Source organism: Cryptomeria japonica, chromosome 2, assembly GCF_030272615.1.
Source record: "Cryptomeria japonica chromosome 2, Sugi_1.0, whole genome shotgun sequence".
Taxonomy (NCBI): Eukaryota; Viridiplantae; Streptophyta; class Pinopsida; order Cupressales; family Cupressaceae; genus Cryptomeria; species Cryptomeria japonica.
Window position 1 is genome coordinate 238,477,626 of NC_081406.1, and position 18,511 is coordinate 238,496,136.

Here is an 18,511-nt window from a genome sequence, read left to right on the forward strand (position 1 = left end):
AAATAACCTTTAATAATTTAAAATATATTATTGTTGTTGAGAATGGGTGTCTCAAACTTACTGGTTGAAATCTCGAACATATGGCACTTGGTCTCTCAAATGAGAAGTTCAGTGTGGATAACCTGTGTGTTATTGATCATCTTGAAAGAGAACATAATAACCTTTGTGTTATTGATACAATAGTTGATAACCTTCATGTTATGCACTTGCTTGGAGAAGTAGTGATTTCGATATAGCATCTGGGTTCAGTAAGACTCTACCAAGAGGTTTGGATAATTCACTCCTCTTACCAATATCGAGGAGATAGTTGATGTGTCTTGTGGACATGAAGCAGTATATTGGTATAAATTGTAGTTTTGGTATGTCTCCCACAACAATCAACTGAAGTTATGTTGCTACACTGATAAGCTCGAGTTTTATGTAGCTTTGGTGAAGACAAAGATTTCAATGTAGCTTGGGGTTTTGATAAGATTGTCTGAAGGAAGTAACTAAATGTTGGACATTGCTACTACTAGGATATGTTGTTGTCATTGATGTCAACATATTCCTGCTCTGGTCATTACAGATTGGTTTATTAGGATCATGGTTTGGTGTATGGAATATTTCTAATATCACTATATTCTTCTATAATACCTTTGGTGATCTGGAAAGCTTAATTGATCATATCATATGATCCAGTTTTGCAATTTGTTTTTTTGATCAGTAATTTGCAGAGTTCAGTATTTCCTCTAGTATATTCTAGTGTGATTTGATCTTGAGCTGAGATTTTGGGAGATTATTTGAGATGGTCTCGTATATCTTCATTACAAATGGTTTGTGATTTGGTGCTCTACAAGTTATCTTTTCATCATGAGAGTTGTTGATGTTTGAGTGTTCTTAAGTTTCAAATGTCAAGATAAATGCAAATTTGATAAGTGGTGTTGGTGCAGCTATTACTGATTATTCTAACATGCTTGTTGGTGTTTCCTAATTGTGCCCCATTTGTTTGTAGGATTTGAGAAATACAAATCCACAGAACCCAAAAGAAACCTGCATGCAAGAAACCTGTCACAGAGAAAGAGAGAGAACGAATACAAGGGTTTTGGCTCTGACAAAGAGAAAAGATGTATTATCAGAGAAAAATGAATCAAGAAGATGAATAATACAAGAGATCAATCCTTATAAAGGAGATCAACACCAAAAGGAAAACCTAACCCTAAGGTGTGAGCATTTAATAATTAAATATTAATTATTAAATGACTAATGTATGCATAAAGAGAAATCTTAAGTGGAGAGCAAAGTTAATTAATTACTTTACTCTAACACCCCCCCTTAAGATGAGCTACAATGCAGCTACAAACAATGCAGAAGAAAGCAAAGGAACTACAATGCAAAGGAGGGTCCCGGCAACAAGGCCTGATGAGGTACCCGAATACAAGAAAATCTCTATAAAGCGGAGTAAAGGAGAAAACCCAGTGGGAAAAAACTCCTCTCCAAAAAGAGATAAAGAATCATGCTGAAAAGAAAACATGAAGGAAGGAAGGCCTCACTGAGACCCCCCAAGGACAACTTCTTTCACCCCAAGCATTGAGCGCAACTGAAGATAGCGCGGAGATGCCAAAGGTTTAGTGAAGATGTCTGCAACCTGCTCCTCTGTAGGAATATACTCCAAGATGAGAGAACCATCCTGAATCAACTGCCTGATGAAGTGCATGTGGATTTCAATATGCTTTGTCCGCTGATGCTCTACTGGGTTGCGAGAAATGTGAATGGCACTCTGGTTGTCACACCAAAGAATAGTGGGACAATCTGGAGGAAACCCAAACTCTGTCATCGACTGTCGAAGCCATAAAACCTCCTGACTGGCTAACACTACTGCTCGGTACTCAGCCTCTATAGATGATAATGCAATAGCGGACTGCTTCTTGCAAGACCATGTAATAGGACCAGAACCAAGGCAAAAAACGAAGCCAGAAGTAGACTTCCGATCATTGACATCACCAGCCCAATCGGAGTTAGTGAAGCCAATGATATGAGGGGATCCTGAAGAGTAGTGAATGCCATAATGTGTGGTGCCCCGAATATATCTCAAAATACGTTTGGCTGCTTGCTAATGGCTCTCATGAGGATCATGGGAGAACCGAGAGACAAGGCCAACCGCAAAGGAAAGATCAGGACGAGAATGTGTCAGGTACAACAGACTGCCAACCAACTACCTATATAAAGTGGGGTCTACTGAAGGAGTAGAGCAAGTGGAAGACAAAACAACACCTGACTGAAATGGAGTGGGGGCAGACTTGCAATCAAGCATGCCAAATCGCTGAAGCATATCAAGAGCATACTTCTCCTGAAAAATGGAAATCCCATCCGAAGACTGAATAACCTGTAGACCCAGAAAGAAGTGCAAGAGACCAAGATCTGTCATCTCAAACTGCTCCATCAAAGCTCTCTGAACACTCTGAATCATGGAGGATGAGCTACCTGTAATGATGAGATCATCTACATATAGCACTAGAATCAAAAGATCACCCTCCTGACGCTGAATATAGACTGTGTGATCGGAATGACAGCGTGTGAAGTGTGAGGAAAGCAAGAAGGAGTCCATCTTCTCATACCAAGCCCTGGGGGCTTGTTTGAGACCATACAATGAATGTCGAAGTCTGCAAACCAAAGAAGTGTCCTGCACAAAACCCGGAGGCTGCTCCATATAGATCTCCTCATGTAGGTCTCCATGCAAGAAGGCACTCTTCACATCCATCTGAAACACTGCCATCCCTGTGAAGCTGCAAGTGAAAGTACCAGGCGTATAGAATTCATCTTGGCGACAGGAGCAAAGGTCTCAGAGTAGTCAATACCCTCTACCTGAGAAAACCCCTTCGCAACAAGACGGGCCTTATACTTATCAATAGAACCATCTACAACATACTTGGTACGATACACCCACTTGCACCGAACCAACTTTCTTCCCTTAGGAAGAGGACAAAGATCCCAAGTATGATTCTTCATCAAAGAAGAATACTCCTCATCCATGGCCCTATCCCACTCTGGGTGTCCTATCACCTCTGAAAACTTTTGAGGATCATCTGAAAGGGTATGACTCAAAAGACTAGAACTAGATGTCTGAGCACGAGTGCGACGAGTATCTGAAGGATCACCTACCAAAGAACCAGCTGCATCAACAGTATCATGGGCCCACTTCGGCAAAGACGGAGCAACTGGTGGTGGTGGAGATGGTGGATCATGATCTACATCATCCTCAAGAGATAAGTAATCCTCAAGAGATGAAGAGGAAGGAGTAGGCAATGAGGGAGAAGCTGGTGATGGAGAATCCATCTGAGGATAGCACTCATCAAACTGGACATCCCGCCGAAACAAGACCTCTCTGGAATCAGGATCAAACAACCTGTATGCCTTAACATCCTCACAGTAGCCAACAAATATGAGTGGTCGGCTCTTCCTCTCCATGGCTATCCGCTGAGCATCAGGAATAAATGCCCAAGCCTCACTACCAAAAACTCAGAATGTAGAAACATCGGGCTTGACATGGGTCCAAGCCTCCTCAGGAGTCATATGTCGTAATGCCTTATGGGGCATCCGATTCTGAATATAATTGGCACAATTGACTGCCTCAGCCCAAAATGAAGAACTCATAGCTCAAGACTGTATCATACAATTTGCCATCTCCCGTAAGGTTCTGTTCTTTCTCTCAGCAACACCATTCTATTGAGGGGTATAAGAAACTGTAAACTGATGCTGTAAACCATGCTCAGTGCAAAAATCTCTGAAAGCCTGATTTACATACTCCCCCCCATTATCTGTGTGTATCCTCCTGATAGAAAGTCCAGATTGCTTCTCCACAAATGTCTTAAACTTCTTGAAAGAGTCAAAGACATCAGACTTGTACTTAAGAAAGTACACCCATGTACGTCTGGAGAAGTCATCAATAAAAGTGAGTACATAACGGGCCCCTGAAAAAGAAGGAGTCGGAAAGGACATAAGATCACTATGTACCAACTCTAGGGCTGCCCTAGCACGAGAGGCTCGACCCTTAGGAAAAGGATGTCGATGATGTTTGCCAAGGACACAACCACGACATACACCATCTATACAAGAAATCTGTGGAAGCCCAATCACAAGTGCCTGTGTACTCATCTGCTGTAGATATCTGTAATTGACATGACCAAAACGCTCATGCCAAAGCCTGCTCACTGAATCTGCATGTGCTATAAGAGAGGAACCAACAGTGTCTGAACTCTCAAAGCCATCAAAACTATATAAGTGAGATGCAGAATCCACACTCCCAGTAGCCACAACCAAGTCAGGATCATGAAGATCTCGAATAACCACATCATGTGGAGAGAACTCAACTGTCTTACCAGAGCCAGAGTGGCAAATCTGATAAACGGATAGAAGGTTTGTCAAAATGTCAGGAACCAAAAGCACATCCTGAAGACAACCACCATCCAATGAAACAGTACCAGAACCCTGAACGGAAAGTTGTGCTGAGTCACCAACTGCAATATGTCTAGTGCCTGTAGGAGCAAGAGCGGTGACCAAATCCTCTGTGTGTGTCATATGGTGAGAGGCACCAGAATCTAGAATCCAAGTGGACGCTGAGGACAATGCTCGTGCAGAAAGAGCATGACCTTTCCCTGTGGGCTGTGAAGGAGGTTGTGGTGCACTGATATTATGCTGCTGCATGGCTTCCTCCAAAGCCTCTAAACGTTTCCAACACCTGGAAATGGGATGTCCTTCCTTGCCACAAAAACTGCAAGGATCACCTGATTTCTTCTTAGTCTTGGAGGAAGACTCACCAGACTTTGAAGATTTTCCTTGTTTAGAATTGAATTGTGGTTTTGAATCAGACTTAGGTGGTGGCTTGGAGGGATTCTCACTAGCCTCTGAATCTTTCTTAGGCTTCGGTTTCTGCTTCTGTTTTCCTTTGGAGGACTGGGCTACCAATGCTTGGTTCTGTGAACCTGAAAGTGAATCCAACTGCTTAAGCTTAGCTTGCTCACGAGTCAGATGATCACAAAAGACCTCAAAAGAAGGCAAGACATGTCGAGCACCCAAGGCATCCATGGTGGAATAGAAGGTCGAAGAGAAGATCTGAAATGGACCCCGAAGCTTGGAGAGAATCAGGAAAATGCACTCTATATCAGTCTTAGTCTTACCACAACCCTGCAAGATTGATCTTTGTTGTTTGAACTTCATCAAAAAGTCCTCAATAGAAGGAAATGAATCAGATACCAAGGAAGTTAACTCTGCCTCAAGCTGCAAAGCTCTGAACTCGTTGACAGTACCAAAAAGTCCTTCAAACTTGATCCAAATGGCTCGAGGAGTGATACAACCCTCAAGATGAAACTGGCGACTGTCGGAAATGTGTAAAGCCATCAATCCCATAGCCTGATCCATATTGTTCCTGTGTTGCATAATCTCAAAAGGATGTGTCAACTGAGGCTGAACCTCATCCAAACAGGACCATAACCCTTTTGACTGGAGAAGAGTCATCATGCGACCCTTCCAAGTGTGGTAATTATGCGGTGTGAGAGATTCAATAGGTTTGTCTGCCATCCTGTGAACTATGCCTCAACTGCTCTGAATTTTTAATTATTATTAAGTGGTCTTTCAGAACTAGACAGAAGATGCAGAAGGGGGTTTGATTTTTTTTGTATTGGTGTTTTTAAATGCTAGTTTTCTGATGTAAATAACAGAAAGCAAGAGAAAACACCCCCCCACAATGCAAAAAACTAATCCCCAGTACAAACTGAAAGCCAGAAAATGATAGAAAGCAATAACGGGTTGAGACAAAATTTGGAGCACCTGAAGATTTTTTTGATGAAATAGACTGTAGAGCTGGAAAGAGCAGAGAACCACCTTTCTGATGCCTATTCGCTTTCGAAAAACGGAGTCTGTATGCAAAAGATATGGCTCCTGGAGTGCAAAAAACTTGTTCTGACTTTGACTAGAAAAAAACACTACAAAACGGCAAAATCAGAAAAAAAGTCCTGCATTAATTAGATCCGGCTCGGAACCAGCTTTCCAACGCCTATTTGTTTTCGAAAAACAGAGATCGGATGCCCAAGTTATGCCCGATTTTGTAAAAACAGCTTCAAAAAGAACCCAGATGGGCCCCTAAGTCCTCAAGGGCTTAAAAAAAATCAGCCCCTGGTCCTCTGGGTGACCAAGGGTGGGCGCAGGAGGCAGCGACGCGGGGGCGGCGCGCTGGCTGCGGGCGGGCGGCGCTCGGGTGGGGGTTCTCGACGGGCGGCGCGGCGGGCGGCAGGCGGCGCGGGGGCGGTTGACCGCCGGCGGCGGTGGCCGCCGGGCTGTGCGGGCGGCGGCGCGGTGCTCCCAATCGGCTGCACTGTTTTTGTTATAAAAAACTGCGTTTTTTATATTATTTTTCTGGTTTTTTTTATTTTTCCGCCTCGGTTTTCGTGCCCTAGGGTCGTACAGCCTTGGGGCCAAAAAAAATTTGCCTCCTGGTGCAACTGTGTCCAAATCGGACGAATTTTATATGGAAATAGGGGTTTTTGGGTGCTACGAGCTCAACGGTGAGGTCCGTTTGGGCTTAAAGTGCACCGAAAAAAAAAATACCCCCTATTCCAAAATAAAAAAACAGAAGACAAACACAGATCTGATGCAACCAAAACCTGGATCTCAAAATCTTTCAAAAGTCTGAACAAGCTGCAGCAGATCTAGCTCTGATACCATGTAGGATTTGAGAAATACAAATCCACAGAACCCAAAAGAAACCTGCATGCAAGAAACCTGTCACAGAGAAAGAGAGAGAACGAATACAAGGGTTTTGGCTCTGACAAAGAGAAAAGATGTATTATCAGAGAAAAATGAATCAAGAAGATGAATAATACAAGAGATCAATCCTTATAAAGGAGATCAACACCAAAAGGAAAACCTAACCCTAAGGTGTGAGAATTTAATAATTAAATATTAATTATTAAATGACTAATGTATGCATAAAGAGAAATCTTAAGAGGAGAGCAAAGTTAATTAATTACTTTACTCTAACATGTTTTGGTGATCCGCATTGATTGTTGTGTGTGTTCTTGGTGATTTTGCTAAACCGATGATATTCTTCATGTTATGTGGTTTTCCTAGTGGTGTAGTATGTTGCAATTGATCTTGGCGTGATTTTTAGTGGTGTTGCACATTTGGGGATTTGAATTAGGTCCATGTTATATCATGTATATCATTACATTGGTCCGGTGGTCGATCTTTGTATCGTGTGATTTAATTTTGTAATTGTGAGTTGAAGGTTTAGTCGACCTTGTTGTCAAGGTTGATGAATTGTATAAATAGGTGATATTTTCATACTTGTGTATCGTGGTTGTGCCTGCATTATCAGAGAGTGGTGTATGTGCGAACAAGGATTCATCTTTTAGTGTGATGTATTGAGTAGAGACTGGCGTTGCAGAGAAGACAATTGTGCTTAATCAAAAATGTCATCAGGAATTTGGAGATGTTATTATTTTACTTCATTTCTTCCAGATTGTAGTTTGATCAGTTTGTAAGTCAGTGAGACTTCCTTGTAAGGTAGTGAACCTTCCCTGAGGGTTGTAGCCTTCCGGATTATTGTTTCTTGAGTTGTAAGCTCTAGGCAGTGTGCCTGAATACTAGTGCATTCCCCATTGTAATATTTTTCACATACTACTACAGAGTATCATCTTATTGTGGATAGGTTCCCAACATGGTTTTCCCCTTAACCGGGTTTTCCAGGTCAAAAAATAGGTTTTGTGTTGTGCTATCAATTTTCTTATCTTTATTGTTGCTATAGTTTATCAGATTTGAACTTGTGGTTGAGTTTGTATATCTGATAGAAAAATAATTCACCCCCCACCTCTCATTTTTCACTCCTTGTTGTTGCCAACAATTTGTATCAGAGCTAGATCCTCCAGAAGAAGCTTAACTTCTTAAGGAGATATGGGATAGCAACTAGAAGTGGAAGTGTTATCTTTAACGAGAGTCTGAGATTTGATGGAAGTAACTATGTTATATGGAAGAATCAGATAGAGGTGCACTTGTGATGCCTTGGATAAGATTACTATAAGATTACAAAGATTGTCTATTCTGCTCCACCGAATGGACCGGTTACTCCTGATGATATCAAGGAAGCTAAAAATAACATTATAGAAAAGGAAGCATTGTTGAGTTCCCTAACTGATTCAGAGATGACAAATGTAATGGGACTTCAAACTGCACATGAGATCTGGGAGAAGCTTGAAACCCTGTATTAAGGAGATAAACAGGTCAAAGTTGCTAAGTTGTAGAGTTTGAAAGGGAAATACGAGATGTTGAGAATGGGAGAAGAAGAGAACATAAATTCCTTTATGGATAAAGTGAATGAACATTTCCTAGGTATCAGTTGTGTTGGTGGAACCCTTGAAGAAGATGAAATTGTTACTAAGGTGCTGAGATCATTGACTTTTTCTTACAAACATAAGGTAGCTTCTATTGATGAGATCCAGAGTGTGACTATTGTGACAAGAGACATATTGGTTGGAAAGATTATTGCATTTGAGCGGAGAGAATTTGGTGAATCAAATGAAAAGTCTCAGACAACATTTAGAGCATTTGTATTTGGAAAGAAAAAATATGACCCTGAAGAATGTAGAATATCCAGATATGAAATGTAGAATATCCAGATATGAAAGAGAGAGAAGAGAGATGCACGAGCAATAAAGAGAATTGGAAGAGCTTGAAGCATTGATTGCCTAGAGATTGCCTACGGGAGCCGGTAAGTATGATGGAAAATTGCCTTTGAAATGTTTCTCTTGCAATAAGATAGGACATTTTGCTTCTAGATGCCTAGAGAGAATGTCTAAGCATAAGAAGAACTACTACTATGTTGTTGATGTAGGTGTTAGAAATGAAGAATCAGAAGGAGATGAAGTTGTCTTTATTGATATGAAAGAAGATGTATCGGTTTTTGTTGATTCCACAAGCTGCACTATTGAGGAGAAATCTTTAGCTGCTAAAGTTGAAGAGAAATATGAATGGGTGATTGATAGTGGTTGTTCACATCATATGACCGGTGATAAAAGAAAATTTGTGAATATGGAAGGGTATGATAGTGGAATAGTAAGATTTGGAGATGACAAAGCCCGTGTGATTCGTGGTAGAGGTTTTATTTCCTTTAATGGTAAGCATAACACTGATGTTGTCTTATATGTTGAATGTTTGAAGCATAATCTTTTGAGTGTTGGACAAATGGTTGAAAAAGGTTATGATTTAAATTTCAAGAATGGTAAATGCAAGATCTTAAATGCCTCTGGTATAGAGATTGCATATGGAACTAAGATTGAAGGTAATATCTTTCATTTGAATGCCGGTGAGAAAATTTGTTTGATTGCTCAGATTGATGAAAGTTGGTTGTGGCATAGGAGAATGTGTCATGTTAACTTTGATTCAATGATTAAAATAAATTATACTCAATTTGTTAGAGATTTGCCTAGAATTGTTAAGTCTGCTAATCCGGTATGTAAGGAATGTCAATTGGGTAAGAAAACAAGGATTTATTTCAAGAGAAAATAGTATACATCTGATTGATTTCTAGATCTTGTCCATACTGACCTATGTGGACCTACAAATGTTAAAAGTGTGCAAGGTGACACATATTTTATGTTATTTTTGAAGGAGAAATTAGAAGCACTGGAAAAATTCAAGATATTCAAAACAAATGTTGAGACTGAGACAGTATTGAAGGTGAAATGTTTGAGATATGACAAAGGAGGAGAATTATGTTCTGGTGAGTTTAATTCATTCTATAAGAAGCATGGGATTAGAAGACAACTATTTGCTCCTAGAACCCCACAACAGAATGGAGTTATTGAAAGGAAGAACAGGATTGTCTTTGATGTTGCAAGGACTATGCCGATTGAAGGGAATATTCCAAAGATCTATTGGAGAGAAGTTGTTAGCACTGTTGTCTACACATTCAACCGCGTTCATATTAAAGGTGACACTGGTAAGACTCCTTATGAGCTATGGTTTGGTCATGTTCCTCATATGAGATATTTCATAATTTTTGGTAGAAAGTGTTATATCAAGATAGATGAGGATATATGTCATGCCCAAACTTTTGGGCAAAAACGGAACAACAATTTTTTTTTTAAAAACAACATAAATTCATTAAAACATCTACGTTTAAAAAGGAATGAATAAGTTTTGTCTTAACTAAGGGTTAACTCTAGGTTAAATGGAGTCGTTTACTAAAGTTTATTTAATTAACTAAATCAATATGGTGATAATAATTAGAGAAGACTAATTATTCCCTAAGAGGGTCATCTTAACTTAATTAATTAATCTAATTAAACTAAATAATTTCCTCTAATTAAAATTCTCCAACAAGAATCGGGAGATATTAATTATTTCAATAGTATTTAAAATACTCAGGACTAAATAAAATAATGATAATGCTAACTTATATTAAAAAAAATTTATTGAGCAACCGCAAAAAATGCCTTTAATTAAATTAATAAAGTTAACCTAATTCAAATATAATATCAGATTAATTAATTCATTCTATATTACATTCAAATTTAAATCCCCTAAGACATTTGAATTTCAACTATTTAATAATCGGCCAATAATGACCTCATAGGCTAGAATTCGCATAAAACAATTAATAAATTTCATTAATACAATCCCCCAAAAGAAATTTAACCCTACATCCATATTTAATTAAATATGAGAAATAACTATATTAAATTTCTCATTAATAACCCTAGTTAATAAAATTAAATCAATTATGTGATTAATGTAGCTATATAAAAGTTAATCCCCAATTTTAATTATACCTTGATAATAAAGACTATATTAAAATTAATCAATTTTCACCTTAGTCAAAATAAAGAGTTAAAATTAATCCCACATAGCTATAGTTAAATGGGGGGGGGGGGATTCTTCTTTTTCAAAATTAAAAAATGAATTCCCTCTCATTTCATTTTAATATTATTTTAATTGTGAACCCTAATTAGGGTTGATCTATTCCTATACTAACCTATTCATTTTATATTTTCTAAATGCTAACCCTAACCCGAATATGTGTTGGTATTTTGGTATGGTTTTGTCATTGATGTCAACACCTACTAAACCTTATCAACTTTGGCACTTTGGAGAATCAACAACATTCACCGGCAAGCAAATGACTTATGCACAGTCATCGGTATCTGGTACACCAGCAGGATATAATGATCACTGGCACTTGGAATGGCATGGAAAACACTTGGTTATGTTGAAGACATCGTTTGGACACTTTGTCTTGGAAAATCATTTATTAGTATATACATATTTCCATATTTGTTGTTACCGGCAAATAGGTCCAGGTTATACACTGGCAGGTTTATCTTTTCCAGATCAACATGGCATGCTATGGAGATGACTTATTGTTGTTGTAAATGCATTAAGCCAACATGTTGAATCAGTTATTGCATCGGGCATTAATTTATTTGTAAATTGATTTTATTGTAATATCTCTTAGAGCCGACCTACTAAAATTGGTCCTAGGTTATGATATAAATGTAAGATCTTATTTGTAAGATCAGATGTGGAATGAAAAGAAGAATTATGTGAAGGTATATGCAAGATTAAGCAGAGCTATACACGCAGACATCATTTGAAGGTGAAGCAAGGTTTTTGTGAAAGCATATCAGAACTACACCGATACTGAATCTAGCATATGAAGATGTTATTTTGAGCAATACATCCTTATTAGATTTAACCATCCAATTGTAGTCAGTGTGACTCCTATTTTGTGTTTGAGCAGTGAGCTCTAGGCGGTTGGCCTTTCTGCATGTGCAGACCCCATTTGTATACACTTACTATCTGCATTAGTATCATCTAATTGTGGGTAAGGTTTCCCACTGTGGTTTTTCCCCTTACAGGGTTTCCACGTACAAATATTGGTGTTAAGTGTTGTGGATGACTTTGTCTTTTTGTTTCATGCATTAATCTTTACCGGTATTGCAATTATCTAATAAAACTATCCACCGGTATAAAAGACTGGTTCACCGGTATTAAGCAGTCAGTTGGTTAAGTTGTTTTTGTTTTGAATTTATTTGACAACTGATTCACCCCCCCCCCCCGCCCTCAGTTGTCTCCAGGACCTAACAATTGGTATCAGAGCCTAGTCCCTAGTCCTCTTTTGCAGAAGTTTAACAGCTTGAGGAGATCCAATCTCTACTAACTATTTCAGGAAGGACAATCCTAAACTTGATGGAACCAACTATGGCATATTGAAGATCAGAATGGAGACACATTTAAATAGCATTGGAAAGGACATCTGGGATGTTACAAAGAATGGCTATACTGCTCCTACTCAAAGCCAGCCTAATCCACCTAACTTGACTAAAGATGAAGAAAATGATTGCAAAGCAAGAGAAGCATTTTTGAGCGCATTAACAGATCAACAAATCATGGGATTATCTGATAGATCAACTGCTAAAGCTATTTGGGATCATTTGGAAACACTAAATGAAGTCGATTCCATAGTCAAAATTGCAAAGCATGAAAGCTTTTGGGTCAGGTATGAAAATCTGAAAATGGAAGAAGATGAAAGGATTTCTGCTTTTATGGAAAGAGTTAATGAAATTGTTTTGGGTATTAAATGTTGTGGAGGAACCTTAAGTGAAGATGAAATTGTTTCAAAAGTTTTAAGAGGATTTCTACCGGCATATAAAATGAAGGTCACCGCTATAAATGAGTTAAGAACAATGCATAATACATCAGTAACTAGAGATACATTGATTGGAAAACTTTCAGCCTTTGAAATTGAGGAATTTGGTCCTGTTGCTACTATAAAGATAGATTTAGCCTTTAAATCATCAACATCATCTGCATCATCATTTGACAAATCTGATTGGAAAGCCTTTTATGCAAGAGAACTTGAAGAAAGCAGGAAAGAAAATGATGAACTTGAAGAAATTGAAGCACTATTTGCAAGGAAAATGCTTAAAGGTCCAGTTGGAAGTAAGTATGAAGGTAAAGCACCCTTTAAATGTTTTAACTGTAATAAGATTAGTTATATGGCTTCAAGATGCCATGATAGACATGCTAGACTAAGAGAAGAAGCTAGAAGAACATACAAGCCTAACCCTGAATATCAGATGTACAGATTTATGAAGAATAAAGATAAATCTTATTATCTTGTTGATGAAGGTGTGACTGATGATTCTGATGAGGATCTGACAGACAATGGATGGGTTTTTGTTGCTATAACAAAAGATCAACTAGCACCTATAGTCCAACCGATAGAGTAGGCCTTGGTAGATAAAATTGAAGTAAAGGATGAATGGATCATTGATTCAGGATGCTCACATCATATGACAGGTGATAAAAGGTAAATTCTTGAACTTTCAAGAATATAATGGACGTCTAGTGAGATTTGGAGATGATAAAGTCTATCTGATCAAAGGTAAAGGTACAATATCTCTTGATGGTAAGCATAATACTAACAATGTTTACTATGTTAAAGGTTTAAAGAATAATCTTTTGAGTGTTGGTCAATTAGTTGAGAAAGGATTTCAGTTACAATTCAAAAATGGAAAATGCAAAATCATGAATAGAACTGGTTTAGAAATTGCAACCGGTAATCAAACTAGAGGTAATATCTTTCATTTGAATAATAGTGAAAAGACATGCTTGATTGCACATATTGATGAAAGTTGGCTATGGCATATGAGACTCTGTCAGGTAAACTTTGATTGCATGGTGAAGATCAGTACTACTAAAGTAGTTAGAGATTTACCTAAAATTGTCAAACCTCACAATACAGTATATAAGGAATGTCAATTTGGAAAACAAGTTAGAACTACCTTTAAAAGTATTCCAGAAAAATCCAATAATGCTCTTGACTTAATTCATACTGATTTATGTGGTCCAACTAGAACTAAAAGCTTGCAAGGTGATAGATATTTCATGCTAATCATTGATGACTATTCTAGAATGTGTTGGCTTACTTTTCTCAGAGAAAAATTAGAAGCATTTGGAAAGTTCAAACTGTTCAAAGCTATGGTAGAAAATGAAACTGGTAAGAAAATCAAATGTCTAGGATCAGATCAAGGAGGAGAATTTACATCTAAGGAATTTAATGCATTTTGTGAAGTGAATGGAATCAGAAGACGGCTATCAACACCTCAAACACTACAACAAAATGGAGTTGTTGAAAACAAAAATAGAACTATCTTGGATGTAGCTAGAAGTATGTTATTAGAAGAAAACCTACCACATGTATATTGGAGAGAGGCAATAAGTACAACAGTATATACATTCAACAAAGCTCATATCAAAGGTGAAACCGGTAAGACCCCTCATGAACTATGGTTTGGTATTACTTCTACTCTTAAATATTTCAGAATATTTGGAAGTAAATGCTATATTAGAAGAGATGAGTATATTGGGAAATTTGATCCTAGAAGTGATGAAGGAATATTTCTTGGTTAATCATCTAAGAGTAAAGCATATAGATATTTTAACAAAAGATTGCAGAAAATTGTTGAGAGTACAAATGTGAAGATTGATGAACAATTCAGAGGAACTTCAAGGTATATAAATTCTGAACCGGCAACAGAAATTCTAACAAATGAACCTACACTGAACCCACTGGTACAGAATGAAGATCTAGTTACACCGGTATCATCTAAAAATTCCACTATTACTAAGGAACAACAGCAAACAAAGACACCCTAGTATGTAAGATTGAATCATTCTGAAGATTAGATAATTGGAAACAAGTACAAAGGAGTTATGACAAGAGGAAGATTGGAAAATGAAGAGGTATGTCTTATTTCTCAAATTGAACCATCATCAGTTAATGAGGCATGTGAAGATAAATATTGGATTAAAGCTATGGAAGAAGAATTAGAAAAAATTGAGAAGAATAACACTTGGACATTAGTTCCCCGGCCTAAAGATAAAAATGTAATTGGAACCAAATGGGTATTCAGAAACAAACTTAATGAAGATGGTAAGGTTGTCAGAAATAAAGCAAGACTAGTGTGTAAGAGATATTCTTAGAAAGAAGGAATTAATTATAATGAGACCTTTGCACCGGTAGCTAGAATTGAGGCAGTCAGATTATTTTTGGCTTTTGCAGCATATAAGAACTACAAAGTATATCAAATGGATATTAAATGTGCATTTCTGAATGGAGATCTTGAAGAAGTTTACATTGAACAACCTGATGGATTTTCTCTGATAGATAACAAAGACATGGTTTGCAAGTTAAAGAAAGCTTTGTATGGATTGAAATAAGCTCCAAGAGCTTGGTATGCAAGATTGGATAAGTATCTTTTGAAGATTGGTTTTTCTAAAGGTAATGCTGACAGCAACTTATATTATAAAGTGACTAATGATGAAATCTTGGCTATAGAAGTTTTTGTTGATGATATAATCTTTGGAGGAGAAGATGGATTATGTAAAGACTTTTCTATTGAAATGCAGGAAGAATTTGAAATGTCTATGATTGGAGAAATAAAATTCTTTCTAGGATTGCAGATTTCACAGACTGATAAAGGTATATTCTTGAGTCAATCCAAGTACTTAAAGGAGTTACTAAAGAAATTTCGGATGGAAAACTCTAAACCGGTAAGCACACCTATGACTACAAATGACAAACTGTCACTTAGGGATGAATCTACACATGTTAATCCAACTAGCTACAAATCTATGATAGGAGGTTTACTGTATTTGACACAAATCAGACTTGATATCATGAATGCAGTATGTATTGTTTCAAGATTTCAGAGTAATCCAAGAGAAAATCATGAATCAATAGTAAAAAGGATTTTTCGGTACTTACAAGGCACTACAAATCTTGGATTATGGTATCCTAGAGATGAAAACTTTGAATTATGTGCATACACAAATGCAAATTGGGCAGGAGATGTGGATGATAGAAAAAGCACCACCGGTGGAGCATTTTTTCTTGGAAGCAGACTGGTTTCTTGGTTGAGTAAGAAACAAAGTTGTACATCCTTATCAATAGCAGAATCAGAATATGTTTTAGCAGCAACTAACTGTACACAGGTACTATGGCTTAAACAAATGTTGAAATACATAAAGGTAAAATGCAAGGAACCTATAACCATCTATTGTGATAACACTGCAGCAATTGATATATCTAAGAATCATGTACTACATTCTAAAACCAAACATGTTTCCATCAAACTGAATTTTCTAAGGGAAAATGTTGAAGCAAAAGAAATAAAACTGGTTTATGTGAATACTAAAGAGCAGATTGCAGATATTTTCACTAAACCTCTGCCTAAGGAGACTTTTGAATATCTTAGAGATTAGCTTGGGGTCATACCCCCACTGATAGATACTTAGAGAGTTGATGTTTATTATCAACCGACAGAATTAACAGAGAAATCATTTACTCTGGCTTTGATGAGGAAGCTACTTCTCAGGGGGAGTAGTTAGTATACTAAATTGGTTTGTATTTTGTAATAAACTTGTTTTTGTAGTAACTTTGGCATTTGATGTCAAAGGGGGAGTGATTGGTATGGAAAAACACAAGGAATTACATGTCACTCTCAGGGGGAGAGATTATTACTTTGAGAAAGATTAATTATATTTTGGTAATTATTGGTATTTTGGTATTTGGCATTTCTGTTTTGGCACTTTGATGGTTTTTCCATCTTGTATTGCCATCAATGTCAAAGGGGGAGATTGTTGTTATTTTGGTATGGTTTTGTCATTGATGTCAACACCTACTAAACCTTATCAACTCTGACACTTTGGAGAATCAACAACATTCACCGGCAAGCAAATGACTTATGTACAGTCACCAGTATCTGGTACACTGGTAGGATATAATGATCACCGGCACTTGGAATGGCATGGAAAACACTTGGTTATGTTGAAGTCATCATTTGGACAGTTTGTCTTGGAAAATCATTTATTAGTATATACGTATTTGCATATTTGTTGTTACCGGCAAATAGGTCCAGGTTATACACCGGCAGGTTTATCTTTTCCAAATCAGCATGGCATGCTATGGAGATGACTTATTATTGTTGTAAATGCATTAAGCCGACATGTTGACTGGGTTATTGCATCGAGCATTAATTTATTTGTAAATTGATTTTATTGTAATATCTCTTAGAGCCGACCTACTAAAATTGGTCCTAGGTTATGATATAAATGTAAGATCTTATTTGTAAGATCGGATGTGGAATGAAAAGAAGAATTATGTGAAGATATATGCAAGATTAAGCAAAGCTATACACGCAGCCATCATTTGAAGGTGAAGCAAGGTTTTTGTGAAAGCATATCAGAACTACACCGGTACTGAATCCAGCATATGAAGATGCTATTTTGAGAAGTACATCCTTATTGGATTTAACCATCCAATTGTAGTCAGTGTGACTCCTATTTTGTGTTTGAGCAGTAAGCTCTAGGTGCTTGGCCTTTCTGCATGTGCAGACCCCATTTGTATACACTTACTATCTACAGTAGTATCATCTGATTGTGGGTAAGGTTTCCCACCGTCATTTTTCCCCTTTCAAGGTTTCCAAGTACAAATATTGGTGTTAAGTGTTGTGGATGACTTTGTCTTTTTGTTTAATGCATTAATCTTTACCGGTATTGCAATTATCTGATAAAACTGTCCACCGGTATAAAAGACTGGTTCACCGATATTAAGCAGTCAGTTGGTTAAGTTTTCTTTGTTTTGAATTTATTTGACAACTGATTCACCCGCCCCATCAGTTGTCTCCGGGACCTAACAATATGGGCTAGGGTTGCATATATTATTTTCTCTTTTATTTTAAATGCTAACCCTAAACCGAAAATGGGTTAGGGTTGCATATTTTATCATATCTTAATTTTTTTATTTTTGTTTGCCCCTATGTGTGTGTGTGTAGGTTTAATGGAGGCGACAGAGGAAGGCCAAAGGGGAAGGGGTGTCGAGAAAAGGAGAGCCGCAGATATTAAGGGAGGCGGCGGTGGCGGCGACGCTGAGGAGGCCACCCATAGTGGCGGCTGAGGCCACCACTAGCCCGCGGGCATCCCTGCATGTCTCGGCCCTTAGTGGCGGTCGTAGCCGCCCCTATGGGTCGCAACCCACAATGGCGTTGCGGGCGTCCCTGCGGGTCTCGGCCCGCAATGGCATTGCGGGTGTCCCTGCGGATCTTGGCCCGCAATGGCGGTGTTGGTATTTTGGTATGGTTTTGTCATTGATGTCAACACCTACTAAATACACCTACTTTGGAGATCTAGCAACATTCACCGGCAAGTAGTAATTTGTGCAACAGTTACTAGTATATGATTAACCGGCAGGATATAATGTTCACCGGACCTAGAATGACATAGAAGACACTTGGTAATGTCGAAGACATCATGTGGACACTTTATTTTGAAGTAATAATCATTGGTATATTCATATTTGCATATTTGCTTTTACTAGCAAATAGTTCTAGGTTATCTAGGGTTACACCGGCAGGTTTATCTTTTCCAGATCAGCATGGCACGCTATGGAGATGATTTATTATTGTTGTAAATGCATTAA

At 37.8% G+C, this 18,511-nt stretch overlaps 1 protein-coding gene across 1 annotated transcript in view; it reads left to right on the plus strand.

Annotated features, from left to right (window-relative positions):
- Positions 1-17,989, plus strand: part of LOC131046577 (protein NODULATION SIGNALING PATHWAY 2-like) — a 55,808-nt gene extending 37,819 nt beyond the window's left edge. Inside the window, exons 2-3 of the mRNA XM_057980339.2 lie at positions 6,050-6,310; positions 17,868-17,989. Of these exons, the coding sequence (XP_057836322.2) occupies positions 6,050-6,310; positions 17,868-17,989 (383 nt within the window). The remainder of the gene's footprint in view (positions 1-6,049; positions 6,311-17,867) is intronic.
- The last annotated feature ends 522 nt before the right edge of the window (positions 17,990-18,511 follow it).